The sequence below is a fragment of the Accipiter gentilis genome, chromosome 8, assembly GCF_929443795.1.
Source record: "Accipiter gentilis chromosome 8, bAccGen1.1, whole genome shotgun sequence".
NCBI classification, from domain to species: domain Eukaryota; kingdom Metazoa; phylum Chordata; class Aves; order Accipitriformes; family Accipitridae; genus Astur; species Astur gentilis.
The window spans coordinates 7,692,707-7,706,991 of record NC_064887.1 but is presented as its reverse complement, the minus strand read 5'-3'; the positions used below and the strand labels follow the sequence as shown (position 1 = coordinate 7,706,991).

The window sequence follows — 14,285 nt, the reverse complement described above, 5'->3', positions numbered from 1 at the left end:
AGCAAATTCAGTTTAGTGTAAAATCTGTGTAAAGAATTAAAGTATTACCACTTTGAAAGTATTTCTCATGTCCTCAACTGTCAATTTGTGTTTTACTTTCTCTCTCAGGAGTTTGCTATCTTGCATTTGGGCATTTCTTGTGCTCACAATGTTCTTGCTATCTGTGCTTTATCTATTTATTTATTAAATTGAGAAAAAATGTGTTGTTCTTTCATTTGTCTCAGAGCACTATAAACCCAGTTGACGCAGTATATCAGCCCAGTCCTTTGGAACAGTCAGTGATCAGCACAATGCCTTCCCAAGCGGTTATACCTCCAGGTATGGTGTACAGAAAGGACCTCAGCAGAAATACTCTTGAGCAAAGCAGGATGCAACTGCAGTCTAGTTGGAGGGGCTGCATAATGGTGGATAGTTTGTGTCACATATGCAATACAGGTGCGCACTGCACTTAGTGGTGCTCACTCACCACAGTAGTGCAAGGGAAGGCAAAGGAGCAGGGGGTATGGAGCTTCCTCAGCCATCAGGAAAATCTGCCTCTAGTTCTGTGGATAAGCTGATGTATTTCAGTTGCTCTAAGTTACTAGCTTACATTTCTAATAATATACTTTCTTAAAATAAACAAAACTATAATTTTCAGAAAAGATAAATGCTTTCTAGCTAAATAACTGCAAATTTTTCAAAATGCCATCTTTGTTTAATAATAAGAAAGAGCTAGATAACAATGGTGGAAACATGTTTTTCTGTCTGAATGGCTTTTATAGAAAAGGATTTCGTTGTTGAAGGTGAGGTGAAATGAGGTGGAATCTCCTTCCCAACAAAAGTAAACTCAAAATTGACATTTAAATATGAGATGTATAACATATCAAAATATCTCCTAGAACCTGCTCAGTTGTGCAAGTCAGAGCAGCGACCCTCATCTTTGCCAGTGGGACCTGTAGTAGCGTCGCTTGGAAATCAGACTCCAACACCAAATAGTACAGGTACGGTTCTGTGTAACTGTCTTATTGAAGTACAAGAGGCAAAACCTGAATATATACTGTCTGTAACCTAATGTAATAAGCTATTAAGACAACATTGTATTATTGACCACCTACATCTTGCTTTTAATCAACACTTATTTCATTGTTGTGTTAAAATCAATTATTCTGCTCTTTCTCCCCTCCATGTATACATAATCCTTAGGAGTATTACCAGCTTGCTTTCTTGTCTCCATTGTTGCAATCTTGCAGTAATCGGCACAAGAACTTTGCAGTTAATACATCATGTGTGGTCTTTGGGCTTTTTAATTCATTGATTCCCTAGTCTACCCCTTAAATAATAGCATTCATTGGGCTTTTTAAAACTACAATAGATGCTTTGAAGCAAAAGTTGCTGAAATATGTATGAAGTTGCTGTAATTATCCGTTTACAATTCCTACAATATTTCTAAGGTTTTTTTAAAAAGTATAGCTACATACTTAACATTTTTAATTATTTGTCTACATTGACTGTTACTTCCTGATCAGTTGTATTGATTAGATTGTCCAATCATGCTAAAACTCTCTCAGTCGTGTCCCCCCCAGTTTTTTTCTAAGCTTGTGTATAAATGGTTTGTTGTTACTCTATTACTACCTTTACTTCCTAAAACACTAATATGTGTGTCAAACAGTATTTGCCCCAGTCTGAAAAATGAAGGATACCACTGCTGGCTTTTTCTCCTGCCAGAAAGTTCCTTTTTTTAGTCTTACTCTATGCATCTCATCTTCTAGTTCGTTTCTGATGATTGTTTGTGTAAATACCTTAGCTTGCTTAATAACCTCTGTTGTGACTTAGGCTTCCACAAAAGGTCTGTGTCAGTGTTAACCTGATCTGTCTTTATTGCTATAACTTTTTTGAAAAATGGCAAGTTAGTGATGAGACAGGATTCATGTAATCCAATTTAGAAACTGTATTCATTAGATTTTGTCACAAATACATTTGTAGCTAAACTGGAAAAAGATGTTTTAGGCTAGTAGAATACAAGTTGAGTGACAACTGGCTGGACTGCCAGGCCCAAGGCTTGTGATCAGATGTATGAGGTCCAAATGGCAACCAAGTGACTATTGATGTTTCTCAGGGGTTGATACTGGGTCCAATAGTGCTTAACATCTCGGACAACCTAGAGGTGGACCTTGCCAAATGGGAGAGAACAATGGATAGGACAGGGCTGCCATTCAGGGGGGCTGTGACAGACAGGGGAAGTGGATTGACAGAAACCTCATGAAGTTTGATGAAGGAAATGCAAAGTCCTCCACCCACCTGCGATGGGCATAGCCCTTGGCCTGCCCTGTTGCATGGGGTTAACTGCAGCTTGGCGGAAGAGGAGCCAGGGGTCCTGGTGAGCAACAAGTGGAACATGGGTCAGCAGTGTGCCCTTGTGGTGATGAAGGTTTTGCTGCATACCAGTCTGGATTAGTGAGGGTGTAAAGAGCAGATTAAGAAAAGTAATTGTTCCTCTCTACTTGGGATCTGTGGGACCACATCTTGAGTACTATGTATAGTTTCGGGTTTCACAGTGCAAAGGCATGGACCATAGAGATTAGGAAGCTGAGGCCCATGACTGGGTTTGTTCAGCCTTAGGAAGATCAAGCTAAAGAGGGATGTTACTGCTGTCTTCTGCCAACTATTGGGAGGGTGTAAAAAAGATTGAACTGGGCTCCTATTGGAGATGCACAGCAAAAGGATGAGGCAATCAACACAAGTTGTAAGAAAGGAAATTCTATGTAGGTATTAGAAAATGTTATGGTTTTATAATGAGGTGGTTCAAACTTTCAAATAAGTTCCCCAGAAAGATCATAGAATCCTCATCTTGAGAGCTATTTAAAACTTGACTAGATGTGGTCTTCCACAAAATGGTCTAATTTTGAAGTTGTCTGGGCCTTGAGTAGGGAGCAGTCCAGATGATTTCCAGAGAACCCTTCCAACATAAATCATGCTATGATTCTATACAAATTTTCAGTATTGTTGTTTTGCCTTTAATTGACAACTTTGGGGAAAACATGTCGTTATACTTCACTGTTGTTCTGTGTTCTTGATTTTCCTTGTGACCTTTCTTTTGTTATCTGTTAAATGAAACTCAGTATGAACCTGACTAATTATTGCTTCTAATTTTGTAAGGTATCATACCTTCTGAGTTTGCATAGTCTTTATTGATTTGAACAATCCTACTCATAAGTTAGAACTGGCGGATTTTGAAAGAATTTTCTTGGTTTTATTAAGTCTGTAATTTTTAATGCTCCATAGGAAGCGGGCAATCAGCACCTAGCAGCAGTCTCACCTCTCCAAGCCATGTCAACCTGTCTCCAAACACAGTCCCAGATTTTTCTTACTCAAGCAGTGAGGATGAGTTCTATGATGCTGATGAATTCTATCAAAGCAGTTCTTCCCCAAAGCGATGTATGGAGTAAGTAGCTGGAAGTATGCAGTGCGTGCTGAATACAATTTTTATCTACAAGGGCATGGTTTGTCTGCTGGTAGAAGTTAGTTAAGCTGAATAAGTCATATTGGCTTTTTTTTTTTTTTTTTTTTAAAAAAAGGGCAGGGAAGGCAAAAAAGCCACTCTGTGTAACAGAATAAGATTACCCCCTCCCCCAGCACAATCATCTGTGAGGGATGCAGTTTCCTCCTTCCCATTCCATCGTGTATATATGTTGACAAAACTCTAACATAAACCAAATTTGGGAAGCCCCCAGCTCAGAGATACAAGCTGAGACCATGGTGTATTCCACATGCATTTGTTGCAGCCTTCGGTAAATAGCCATTTCCCACTCACATTTACTAAATGAAATTTTTGAAGTTGACTGCCTTTCCCCAAAATCTCTGTTTACTCTTCTTTTTTTATGAATTTCAGAATTAATTTTAAGAGATGCTACACATTTCAAAGAGGAATTAGCTGTTTTATACCTTCATGTGGTATTAGCTTGAGACTGCAGGCCTTCCCATTCATTCAGCTACAGTCCATTTTAAGTTTTCTGTGAATTAGTCTGCAGCACAAATATTATTGTCTATCAGTAAACTTGTCTATGTATATCAAATTATAATAATTTGGTGTGAATTAGTTCATTGTGAATTGTGAGAATTTATTAGTCTTCTTTAGTTCTTCAGGGTCTGCTGCAGTCCTGACTCGGAGCAGCACAGGAAGCAGTCTGAAACGTCCAGATACCACAGAGTCCCTCAATTCTTCCATGTCTAATGGGACTAATGATGCCGGTAAGTGGACTGTATGAACTTCTAGTAAGGAACTCTTGATTGTTAAGCTGTGTGTAAACTGTGTCAATATATGTATGATCATACATATATGACAAGGTACTTATGGAAAATGGTTTATCTACTGTTTCTTTACTAATGAAAGATTGTTGAATTGTAGGTTTTAAAAAACATAAGACCTTTTTGACAGCTAATGTATGTGCTAATTAAATACAGTCTGGTTTTGAATGTTTAGAGAAAAACAAAAGCAATTTGGTCTTTCTAGATCTCTTCGATCCTCCTGATGATCGAGATGATGATGGGGAAGGAGAATCAGTGGAAGAACATAAGAGTGTTATTATGCATCTATTGTCACAAGTTAGATTAGGAATGGATCTAACAAAGGTAAACTTGCTGATTTGTTCATGGGGAAGGGAGGGAGAGTAAGCCCTGAATTCTGTGTAAATCAGTTCAATGATAAAGTAGTAATTTAACTATATTTTTGTTCTAAGAGCTAGTTAAGCTATAATCTCTTTGGCATGGTGTTGTTTTTAATTGTTACTGGGAGGGGAAAAACAAATGCAGAATGAATATATCCCACTGCTAAAATCTGTTTCGGAAAATAGTTTGCTATGGAAAGTAGCTGTTTGTTCTCTTTGAACCTGATCCTTGGAGTGCCTGTAAAGCTGGGATAAGAGGAATGCTGTGTGCAGTAGTAACGTTTCTCCTGTCTTTAGCTTCCTAGAACAAAGATCTACAAGATCCCAGTGTATGGAGACATTCAATAAGACATAAATAAAATAAAAGGGGGAATTAAGCATATAGTGAAATGCTTTAACTGGGATCTTGTTGAGTAAGTTGCTTGTGTATTTTAAAATGCTGCATGTAGGTCTGACAAGTAAAGAGTTGGATTTTTCGTGAATGTGATTCATGTTGTTGTCTGTCTTAAGGTTGAATGAACAGCGTTCTGAAGGTGTTGATCCTTCTAGGCAGCTTGGTTAAATTTAAACAAGTAATTCCAGATTGAAAGAGAGTAGGAGAGATCAGTTCTATCATTAGTTTCCTTAAGTGGATGACTTTAACTGTCCAGTCTGGAACTCACAACAGACAATAAAAAGATAAAACTTTTCTGGAGAAATAACCAGCAGCTTGCAAGCAAACTATAGAAGGTTACTGGCAGTTCTGCATAGGAATTGATCCAAAATGTGTGTGTTGGAAACTCCTGGAATGGTTGAAGATTACTGATCTCAAGTTAAGCTGCCAAGAAACATCACAAGCCTGCGTCTTGTCTGCATCACTTTAAAGTCAACAACAGCAATCAACACTGCTTTCAACAGTGGTCTATATCACACTGACGCAGACAGCAGATCCACAAGAATGGAACCTGCAAATGCTGTTGGGGAAGAAAAGTAGTAGCGAAGAGATTAACCTTCATATTGGTAAAGAGGCATATAAGAGAATGTGACTACGTGGAATGAGATTTTGACTATAACTGAAAATCGATAGTGTACATATAGATGAAATTAATCAGTGTTACTGTAATTAAGAACAGCTTTTGATAAGCTCAGCCATGTAGTTGGATATGCTGTAAGTGGGACTAGAATATACATAAGATGAGACAGTTCCTCTTAAATCTTTGGTTTTATAGAAGATGCCAACTGACCTGTATATGTCAGAACTCATTGGTGAGTCTGAGAACACAATCAGCTTACAGGCACACGAAGCCTTGGGTGCTTTGTATGCTATTTACAGTTAGTACATAGAATGCTTTTGTGCAGGATGTTAAAGTATCTTGATCTATAAGAGTTGTTTTTCTTCACCCAGGTGGTTCTTCCAACTTTTATCCTGGAAAGAAGATCACTGTTGGAAATGTATGCTGACTTTTTTGCACATCCAGACTTATTTGTCAGGTATTTGATTTTCAAAGTAGACCATTAACTGATTCTGATACTGCTTATGGCCCTTGTGGGCTGCTAGAAGTAACTTAGTAGTTTTGAAGAATATTGCTTGGGTTTTGATCTAAACTTGAAAAATACTCAAAGTAGTCAAAATTCTGGTTGTAAAACAACCAAACATCCAAAGAGCTTTCCTGTATTTGAGGTACCTGCTTGTATTTAATATGGCCTGTCCTTCTTTTCTCTCTTTTGGCCCATGTAGCATCAGTGACCAGAAGGATCCAAAGGAACGGATGGTTCAAGTAGTTAAATGGTACCTCTCAGCTTTTCATGCAGGAAGAAAAGGGTCAGTTGCTAAAAAGCCTTACAATCCCATTTTGGGCGAAATCTTCCGATGTCATTGGGTATTACCAGGCACTGAAGGTGAAGATGATATGGTTAGTTTCTTGTGGTATGTTTTTTGGCGCCTAGAATGCATGCGAGTAATTCCCAAGGCTTTATTAGTTTACTGATTGGAATGGCTTATGCTATGTTTAAGCAGCAAAATCAACAAACTATGGCAATTTCTTAACTGATCTTCCCCCCCCCCCCCCCCGCTTTTCTTTGGACAGAAGTTTAAAGTAGCTTGCATAACAAAATTTGAGCTATTAGTTTTTTAAGAACTATTTGACATATTGAAAACGTTCTCTTTTTTCCTGAACTGTTTCATAGCACTGAGTATGAATTCCTTTCTTTCCAAAGTTCTGATTTTTTTTTATTATCATTTCTCTAAACCCTTGTTTTCTAACAGTGGGGTTTCTTTTCCTCACTTACAACCTAGAAAGCAGTGCAGTTTCTCCAGTACATTTAATTCTCTATTTAAATTTTTTTTTTTGTAGACTTCTGAAGTTTGTATTCAAAGCTTGGATAATATTTTAGTTGTACATCTGTCTCTGGCCACTACTCTCCCTTTTGTGCTTTATTGGAGTATGTCTGATGACATGAAGGACTGAGTAACAGTAGTGCCACTCTTATAATCTGAACTCATTTACCAGTGTATAAGCTTTTATCTTATTTGCCCAAGTTTCAGTGAGACTCAAGGATTAATCAGACTTATGCATGTGAACCATAGTCAACACAGTGCCCCACTGATTCTAGAGAGAAGCTCTAGCACTTGCAGTGCAGCCTGGGGGGGGTGGTGTTGGGGGTTTTTTTGTGGGTGTGTTTGGTTTTTTTTTAACACACCTCATTTAAGCTTCTCACCCTGGGAAGTTGCAGATGATGTGGGAGGTGCTGTTGTGAGATACTACACGTAGCTTCAGTGTAGTGTATCTAAACATGTGATTGTTTAGATATAAATCATGTATTTTTCCCATTTAATTTGCTTCTCCTCTCCCCATCCCCCCAGTTAGTTTGCTCAAATCTTTCTCTTTTTTCTGAGGTGAATGTTTGGACTCCTGTTTGCTGGCATAAAGACAATATTGTATTTGTGCTTCCATTGCCTCTCATGATGAATTACACTTTTCATGATATGCCACAGGAAATGAATGTTGGTTTATGGTTTTGTGATACATATAATCTGATCATTATTAATATGCATATCAGAGTTTATCACAAGCAAAAATGAAAACTATTTCTGCCATCTGTTTCTTATTAGTTGATAAGAAATTAAATGGATTTAAATATTACTTTGTAACTGGGTTTATACATGACTGTCACTTTAACTGTTGTATTTGGGGGCATCTCCCCAAATATATATATATATATATATATATATATATATACTTAAAAACAAGAGACCAGAAGCTGCATGTTCTTCAGAAAGCATCATAATTTCAGGAGTAAGGACTTACTCCCTATCAAATTAGCAAACTGACAAATACGTTAAAATCACTGGAATACATTTTTAGAAGCCGTTAAACATGGAAGCAACTTTTCTTGGAAGCATCCAGTGTTTTGTAAACAGTGTCAGTGATGAAAATCCTCTCTACTATCATGCAGGAGCCGGTTTCAGAAGGACCAGTCCCTTGGGTCAGTAAAAGCAGCGTAACATTTGTGGCAGAGCAGGTCTCTCATCATCCTCCAAGTAAGTTGGCAATAACTTTGCTAATAGAGGTGGCATCTGGATAGGAGCGACAGTAAAGTCAGCTCTTGATTTAAATCTTGGATTTACATTTTCGCTCCAAATTTAAAAGTTGAAGGTTTTCTCTATAAACTCTTTTTGTGAGAAACAAATTGCGAACTCTGTTGCCACATAAGTATGAGGCACTTCTTTGAGATATTTCCAGATGAATGAATTTGGCAATAGTAGTATTAATGTCTTGTGCTGCTGTTTTTAATACCTTTTTCTTCAGTTTCAGCATTTTACGCAGAGTGTTTTAGCAAGAGGATACAGTTCAATGCTCACATATGGACCAAGTCAAAATTCTTAGGAATGTCTATTGGCGTTCATAACATAGGGCAAGGTATGTGTCTGTAAAGTTAACAATAGAAGAGAAATTTATGTTCTGCAATTAGGGTTTTTTCAGAAATTATTTAAAGTCATCCTATTAAACATAAGGAATATTTGATTTTATGTAATTTGAGCTTATTTATCTAGGAACTGGTGATTCTTTCTGCACACTTTCTGTGCTGAAATAATTTAGGGCCCAGTTTTTCATGTAAACACAATTCTCCCTGCCTTCTCTAGAAGCTAGGCATTCTCAGCACCTAAATAAAGCTCTTCACCTTTCCTTTTTTATGGTACCTGTTTTTAGTGAATTATTTCAAGAGATCATTATGAAAAGTTTTGTAGAGGTTTTGCTGGAGGTTTTTTAAATCTGTTTTTATTTTTCTTTGATAGGGTGTGTCACATGCCTAGATTATGATGAACACTATATTTTGACCTTTCCTAATGGTTATGGAAGGCAAGTAAATGTTTTGTTTGGTATTTTCATTTTTAATGCCTTATAATATTTCATGCTTAATATTTATCAGTTAAAAGGTTATAAATTTATACATATATTTATAATTGCAGGTCTATTCTCACTGTGCCATGGATAGAACTTGGAGGAGAATGCAGTATTAATTGCTCAAAGACAGGTTATAATGCTTCCATCGTCTTCCACACAAAACCATTTTATGGAGGAAAGAAGCACAGAATTACAGCTGAAATTTTGTAAGCACGTTTCTTCAGTTAATTTCACTTTTTCTTTACTTAAATGCTGACTGTTCTTTCGAGACAGTCAGGAGTGTAAAATACTGAAACAGCTGCACCCAAAACTTAGCTCATGATTACCTGTCATAGGATGCCATTTTATAGCCAAGATTTGTGAGAGGAAACCTGCGTAGGCCTGCATCCTACCTTGTTCTGCTCTAAAACATTCTCAGCTGATTACCAAAAGGAACTTAAATTTTCACTCCTGAATTACCCAAATTGTCGTCTTCATTACCTTTCCTAAAATTAAAAATACAGAAGCAAGCATTGTAACACTGCTATTCATAGTGTGTCAGTGGAAGTTCTGCTGCAGACTTTATTTATACCTGTGGTTTGGCTGATTTTGGTTAGACCCTGTGCACATGCCCAGAGCAGAGAATTCAGTGGAGATTCTCATCTTATTTGGAGATCTGCTGTAATGTCAGTAAGCGGATGCTGACAAAATGAGGTTTATAACTTGGTTTTAAATCACTTCTTGACACACGTTGGTAGGTGTCATTTGTGAACTAGCGTTTGTGTTTCCCAGTAGTCTGGGGAAGAAGCTGAGTTTGTGAAACCTTTTTAAGCTTGAACTTACCACTCTAAATCTGTTTCAAAAGCCCTTTAACTAACTGGTTTCCTGAACTCTAAATGGAGATACAGCCCTAGGGCAAGACCTGTCTTCCTTACCCTGGAACAGCACTTCCTTTTAAGGTTCATCCAACTATTGCAAAACTTCTCACTTGTAAACAGAACCCTCATCTCTTCTGTATTGGTGATGGCCATTTTAAGGGCTGATATAAAACACTGTGCAGCAACTAGAATAAAGTTTTGATCCTTTAGGGTCTTTCAGTTACTGTAATACAACTGAGAAATGACTGTTTCTTTCTATTTAGTTCTCCTAATGACAAGAAACCGTTCTGCTCAATTGAAGGAGAATGGAATGGTGTCATGTATGCAAAATACACAACAGGGGTAAAGGAGCTTTTTTTCCCCCCCCCCCCTTTTCATCAGAAGTGGAAGATTGTGCTTAAATTGGGTTGGTTTTTGTTTAGTTTTTGTGGGTTTTTTTTTAAACAAATGTTAATAGTTGGGAACTCCTATGAAGCTGCTCAAAGATCACAAGAATGCTGAATTTGGGATAAATGTCCTGAATTTACTTTGTTAATTTATTCTTAAGCTAACTTGATTTTTATAGCAAGAACAGAATCTAAAGAATGATGGGGTTTTTTATGTATTTCCTGACAACCAGTGTATTAAAGAGTGTGAAGGTATATAAATTTTAAGTCTAGATAAAGAGCTGATTTTTTTTTTTTTTTTTAAATCTCACTCTCTAGGAGAATGCTGTCTTTATAGATACCAAGAAAATGCCTACAATTAAGAAGAAGGTAAGGAAATTGGAGGACCAAGACGACTTTGAGTCTCGCTGGTAAGAACTTTAGTTAAATGGGCAAATTAAGACTTTTTTTTTTTTAGTTAGACTCAAGTTGGCAGTACACAGTCTGACTATTGGTACACTTAATCCATTCATTGCATGGACAAACTGTTCTTCATTAGCCTTTGCTGCAGGACAGAGCCAAGGTACGAGCAGGTTTGGGGCTTTAAAAGGGGAAGAGGAGACCTGTAGTTCTCGGTTTCATCCTCATCGGGACCAAATGCTCCAGCAAAGTCCAGAGAGCTTCACTACAGCCTCCTCACTCCTAGAAATAGACAGTGCAGTTGTGGTTTAATGTATATTGGTTTTTTCCACCCTTTTGATAAAGTGAGACCTACCTTAATTCAAACAAATACTGATGACTAATAGCCAGTAGTACGTTTCTACAACCTTATAGCACTTTGCTTCTATAAAGCAGTCTCCATTCCAATTTCTTTTTTAAGCTTATGGAAAGATGTAACCTACAACTTAAAAATTAGAGATATCGATGCAGCCACAGCTGCAAAGCATGCGCTTGAAGAAAGACAAAGAGCTGAAGCCAGAGCCAGAAAGGAGAATGAGACCTCATGGGAAACAAGGGTGAGCTTTATTCGAACAGTGTAAATGCCCTCTAACCTGTAGCATTTGTTTCTTTCAAAATGAATCATAAAAAGCTTACATTGGATTATTCCCTTTCTTCTAGTTATTCCATGAAGATGGAGAATGCTGGGTTTATGACGAGCCACTATTGAAACGACTTGCTGCCAGTAAACATTAAGTGGGTTGTAAAACCAGAAAACATTCAAGCCTTGGCTTAGCAAAGTTTACATCTGATACCAAGACAGTCATCAGTTATAACGTACGTACCGTTTGGAGAACCTGACCCCTCCAACTACAGTGGTTCCTATCTCAGGGATACTGGACTTACTGATGCAGATAAGCAATTAAATGAAGCAAGAAACGTCTTGGCTGTGCAGTAACTTATATTGGACTCTGCTATACTGGTAGTGTATTCAGGCTTCAAAGGCAGGCTGTTGGAGCCTTGTTACTGATGCTTCTAAAGCATGGAGAATCTGGGCCGTGAAGCATATACACTGTATAACCACTGTGAAGGCCATGGCATTGGTATCAGTTGCATAATATTCCTGGGTCCTACATATTTAAAAACCAAGAAACAAAATGCAAGACGTCATTTAAATCTAGTTAACGTTTGCAATGTGTAAATACGAGGATTCCATTGATGGGACAATTTGTTAGAAAATGCTACGTAATTGTTATCTTCCACCTGTATGATAATCAAACCTTTTGGCATTTCAGTGTCTTGCCCAAAATAACTTTGTTATTTTGAGATTAAAATGTAACCACAGATAATTCTACTCAATGCATCTTAAAGCTTCATAAAATAGATTTTTCAAACTTCTCTTATGGACTTTTTATTTATTTCATAATAAACCTTTGCAGCAAGACTGTTTTTTCAGCTGAGTGACAATCAATTGTTTCATGTGAAATGTATTTGTATTATTTTTTTTTTTTTCCTCACTGGAATCCTTGCAGCTAAACCTACTTCTTGAAGTAGTTGAACTAGCAAAAGGAGCAGAATTTGCAGGACCCACAGTAGAATTTTTCTGGAATCTGCATCCAGCCTTGCTTCAGTAGAGATGCTTGCCAACACTTTAGGAACCTTTCCATTTCTGTGCTTTTGCTTGAAGTTCACGAAAGAATAGTCAAGTAAGTAGCTATATGTAGCAATCAAACTATTTTTCTTTCCACAGTTCAATCTAGCTTTTATTTGATTTCATCTCAATTTTGTCTATGTTGCACATACAGAAAAACTAAGAAAAAGCAGTGTGAGATTGAAGCCTTAGGCTTTTTTTTTTTCCCCTCCCACCCACTCCGTAACTCCTCCAGAACTGCAGAATCCTTTCTCTGAGGAGCTGTGACTGGTATTAAGCAACTGCTACAGCACTGCGGGAATGATGCACAGGACAGTCTGAACAAAAAGGCGCAACTCCCCCCTTCAGTCAGCCAGAGAGGAGAATGGGGCATCCTTCTGGTGGTGGGGAGAACTCTCCCTTCGCTCCAGCTAGGAGTCAGGGCTGTGCCTGTTCTTAATGAACGTGGGAGATGATTAATGAGAAAGGGTGGCTGGAAACTTACTTGAGGAAAGCTTCCTCAGTATCTGAACAGACATCTTCATCCCAGCTAAACACTACAGCCTTGTTTTAATAAAAATAAGTTTGTAATGTTTACATTGCCGAAAGCACCTGTATTACACATCACTGCAGGGCAAGATGTCATTTTTATTTTAATATTTTATGGTAAGGGAGAACATTCAGAGTTGATGTGTAAGCTTTGATGTCCTTGATGGAAGTAACGTTAGTCATCAGAGAAGATGGGGGCAAGAAAATAAGATGAGGTATTTCACCAGATGAAGAATTCTGTACTTCTGAGACAGCTGTAACCTCCGAGTCCCCTTCATGTTTTCCATATCCAACCACCTGGAAAAAAGTTACCAAAAAAAGAAATTTGGCTCTAACCTCCTGTAATTTGGATCTCATTTAAAGTTCATCTGCCCTGACAATTAAATATGGATACTTAAATGCAATTCAAATGACAGCAATAATTAGAAGTGTAGAAAGTAGGAAGACTAATGTGGATAACTACCACATTAAAAGTTAGATTACAGAGCTCTTCTACCACATGCTCACTGGGCTCTCTGAGGTTACCAAAGTTGGCAAGATGGAGCTGGCAGACACTCACATGTACGCTGAGCACTTTCTTCTTGTTGCTTCTGTGAGCTTGGAACCAGGTGACCAGGTCTGATTTTGTAACAGACTTCAGAGCTTCAATCTGAAACCCACAGGAATGACGTTAAGTAGCACAGTGGTGATTCAAGTGCTTTTAAACATAAAAACTGTATCTCTACAAACTATTATCCCATTAGTAAAAGAACCTTTTTAAAATAGCATGTAGTTTTAGAAATAATGTTACCAGTAGCATAACTCCCCCTATTTATGCTTTGCATTTAAAACTGCTGCAAAAAGTGAGATGCAAGTCATCCATTTGTCATCACTTAACAATGAGGGACCACCAACCTCACGGGCAAGCCTGTCAAAGAGATACTGCTGTGTCACAACTTCATTCCAGTTCCTGTCTACTTCTTCTCCAAGATGGGAATCTTCACATTCTTTAAGTTTTATCAAAGCTGTAACCTACATTTGAAAAAGACAAAACAATCAGTTTCAAAGGGTTTAATGCTACCTTAATTTACCATCACATTCACTGAAGTTCAAAGAAAACTCACATTAACAAGGTAGGTCCTTGCTTTCAAACTTAACTGTAAATGGCCAGAGAGCAAATGTTTAGAGACATTTGCAGAAGGGAGTAAGAGGCAGGATTCACAAGTGAGTCCTTTGCCCAGAAAAAAACTCCAAGATATGCCAGATAGGCATAACCAAATCCTCTGGTTTAGGTGTCATTTAGCAGTTCAAGGCAGAACTTTTCAAGATCATGTTTTTACCTGGGTGTTAAAAGCATCTTCAGTTAAATGCTTGATTTTCTCTTCAAAGCAGGAAAGAAACTCCTCTATTTTTCTGTCAACCAATTCAGAACTACAAGA

General features: G+C 37.7%; 2 protein-coding genes across 4 annotated transcripts in view; one reads left to right on the top strand and one right to left on the bottom strand.

The window, feature by feature from the left end:
* Positions 1 to 12,086, top strand: part of OSBPL9 (oxysterol binding protein like 9) — a 64,800-nt gene extending 52,714 nt beyond the window's left edge. For all 3 annotated transcript variants that reach the window (XM_049807182.1, XM_049807181.1, XM_049807183.1), the window contains 15 exons: positions 225 to 318; positions 879 to 980; positions 3,262 to 3,421; positions 4,115 to 4,227; positions 4,490 to 4,608; positions 6,028 to 6,113; positions 6,361 to 6,535; positions 8,079 to 8,163; positions 8,432 to 8,542; positions 8,920 to 8,983; positions 9,094 to 9,234; positions 10,149 to 10,227; positions 10,590 to 10,681; positions 11,131 to 11,266; positions 11,370 to 12,086. In XM_049807182.1, the coding sequence (XP_049663139.1) occupies positions 225 to 318; positions 879 to 980; positions 3,262 to 3,421; positions 4,115 to 4,227; positions 4,490 to 4,608; positions 6,028 to 6,113; positions 6,361 to 6,535; positions 8,079 to 8,163; positions 8,432 to 8,542; positions 8,920 to 8,983; positions 9,094 to 9,234; positions 10,149 to 10,227; positions 10,590 to 10,681; positions 11,131 to 11,266; positions 11,370 to 11,444 (1,632 nt within the window). In that variant the 3' untranslated portion in view covers positions 11,445 to 12,086. The remainder of the gene's footprint in view (positions 1 to 224; positions 319 to 878; positions 981 to 3,261; positions 3,422 to 4,114; positions 4,228 to 4,489; positions 4,609 to 6,027; positions 6,114 to 6,360; positions 6,536 to 8,078; positions 8,164 to 8,431; positions 8,543 to 8,919; positions 8,984 to 9,093; positions 9,235 to 10,148; positions 10,228 to 10,589; positions 10,682 to 11,130; positions 11,267 to 11,369) is intronic.
* Positions 12,087 to 12,946: 860 nt separating this feature from the next.
* The window catches only part of NRDC (nardilysin convertase), a 31,595-nt gene continuing 30,256 nt past the window's right edge, over positions 12,947 to 14,285 (bottom strand). Inside the window, exons 28-31 of the mRNA XM_049807180.1 lie at positions 14,187 to 14,277; positions 13,762 to 13,878; positions 13,427 to 13,516; positions 12,947 to 13,164 (exon numbers count right to left, since the gene is read on the bottom strand). Of these exons, the coding sequence (XP_049663137.1) occupies positions 12,967 to 13,164; positions 13,427 to 13,516; positions 13,762 to 13,878; positions 14,187 to 14,277 (496 nt within the window). The 3' untranslated portion in view covers positions 12,947 to 12,966. The remainder of the gene's footprint in view (positions 13,165 to 13,426; positions 13,517 to 13,761; positions 13,879 to 14,186; positions 14,278 to 14,285) is intronic.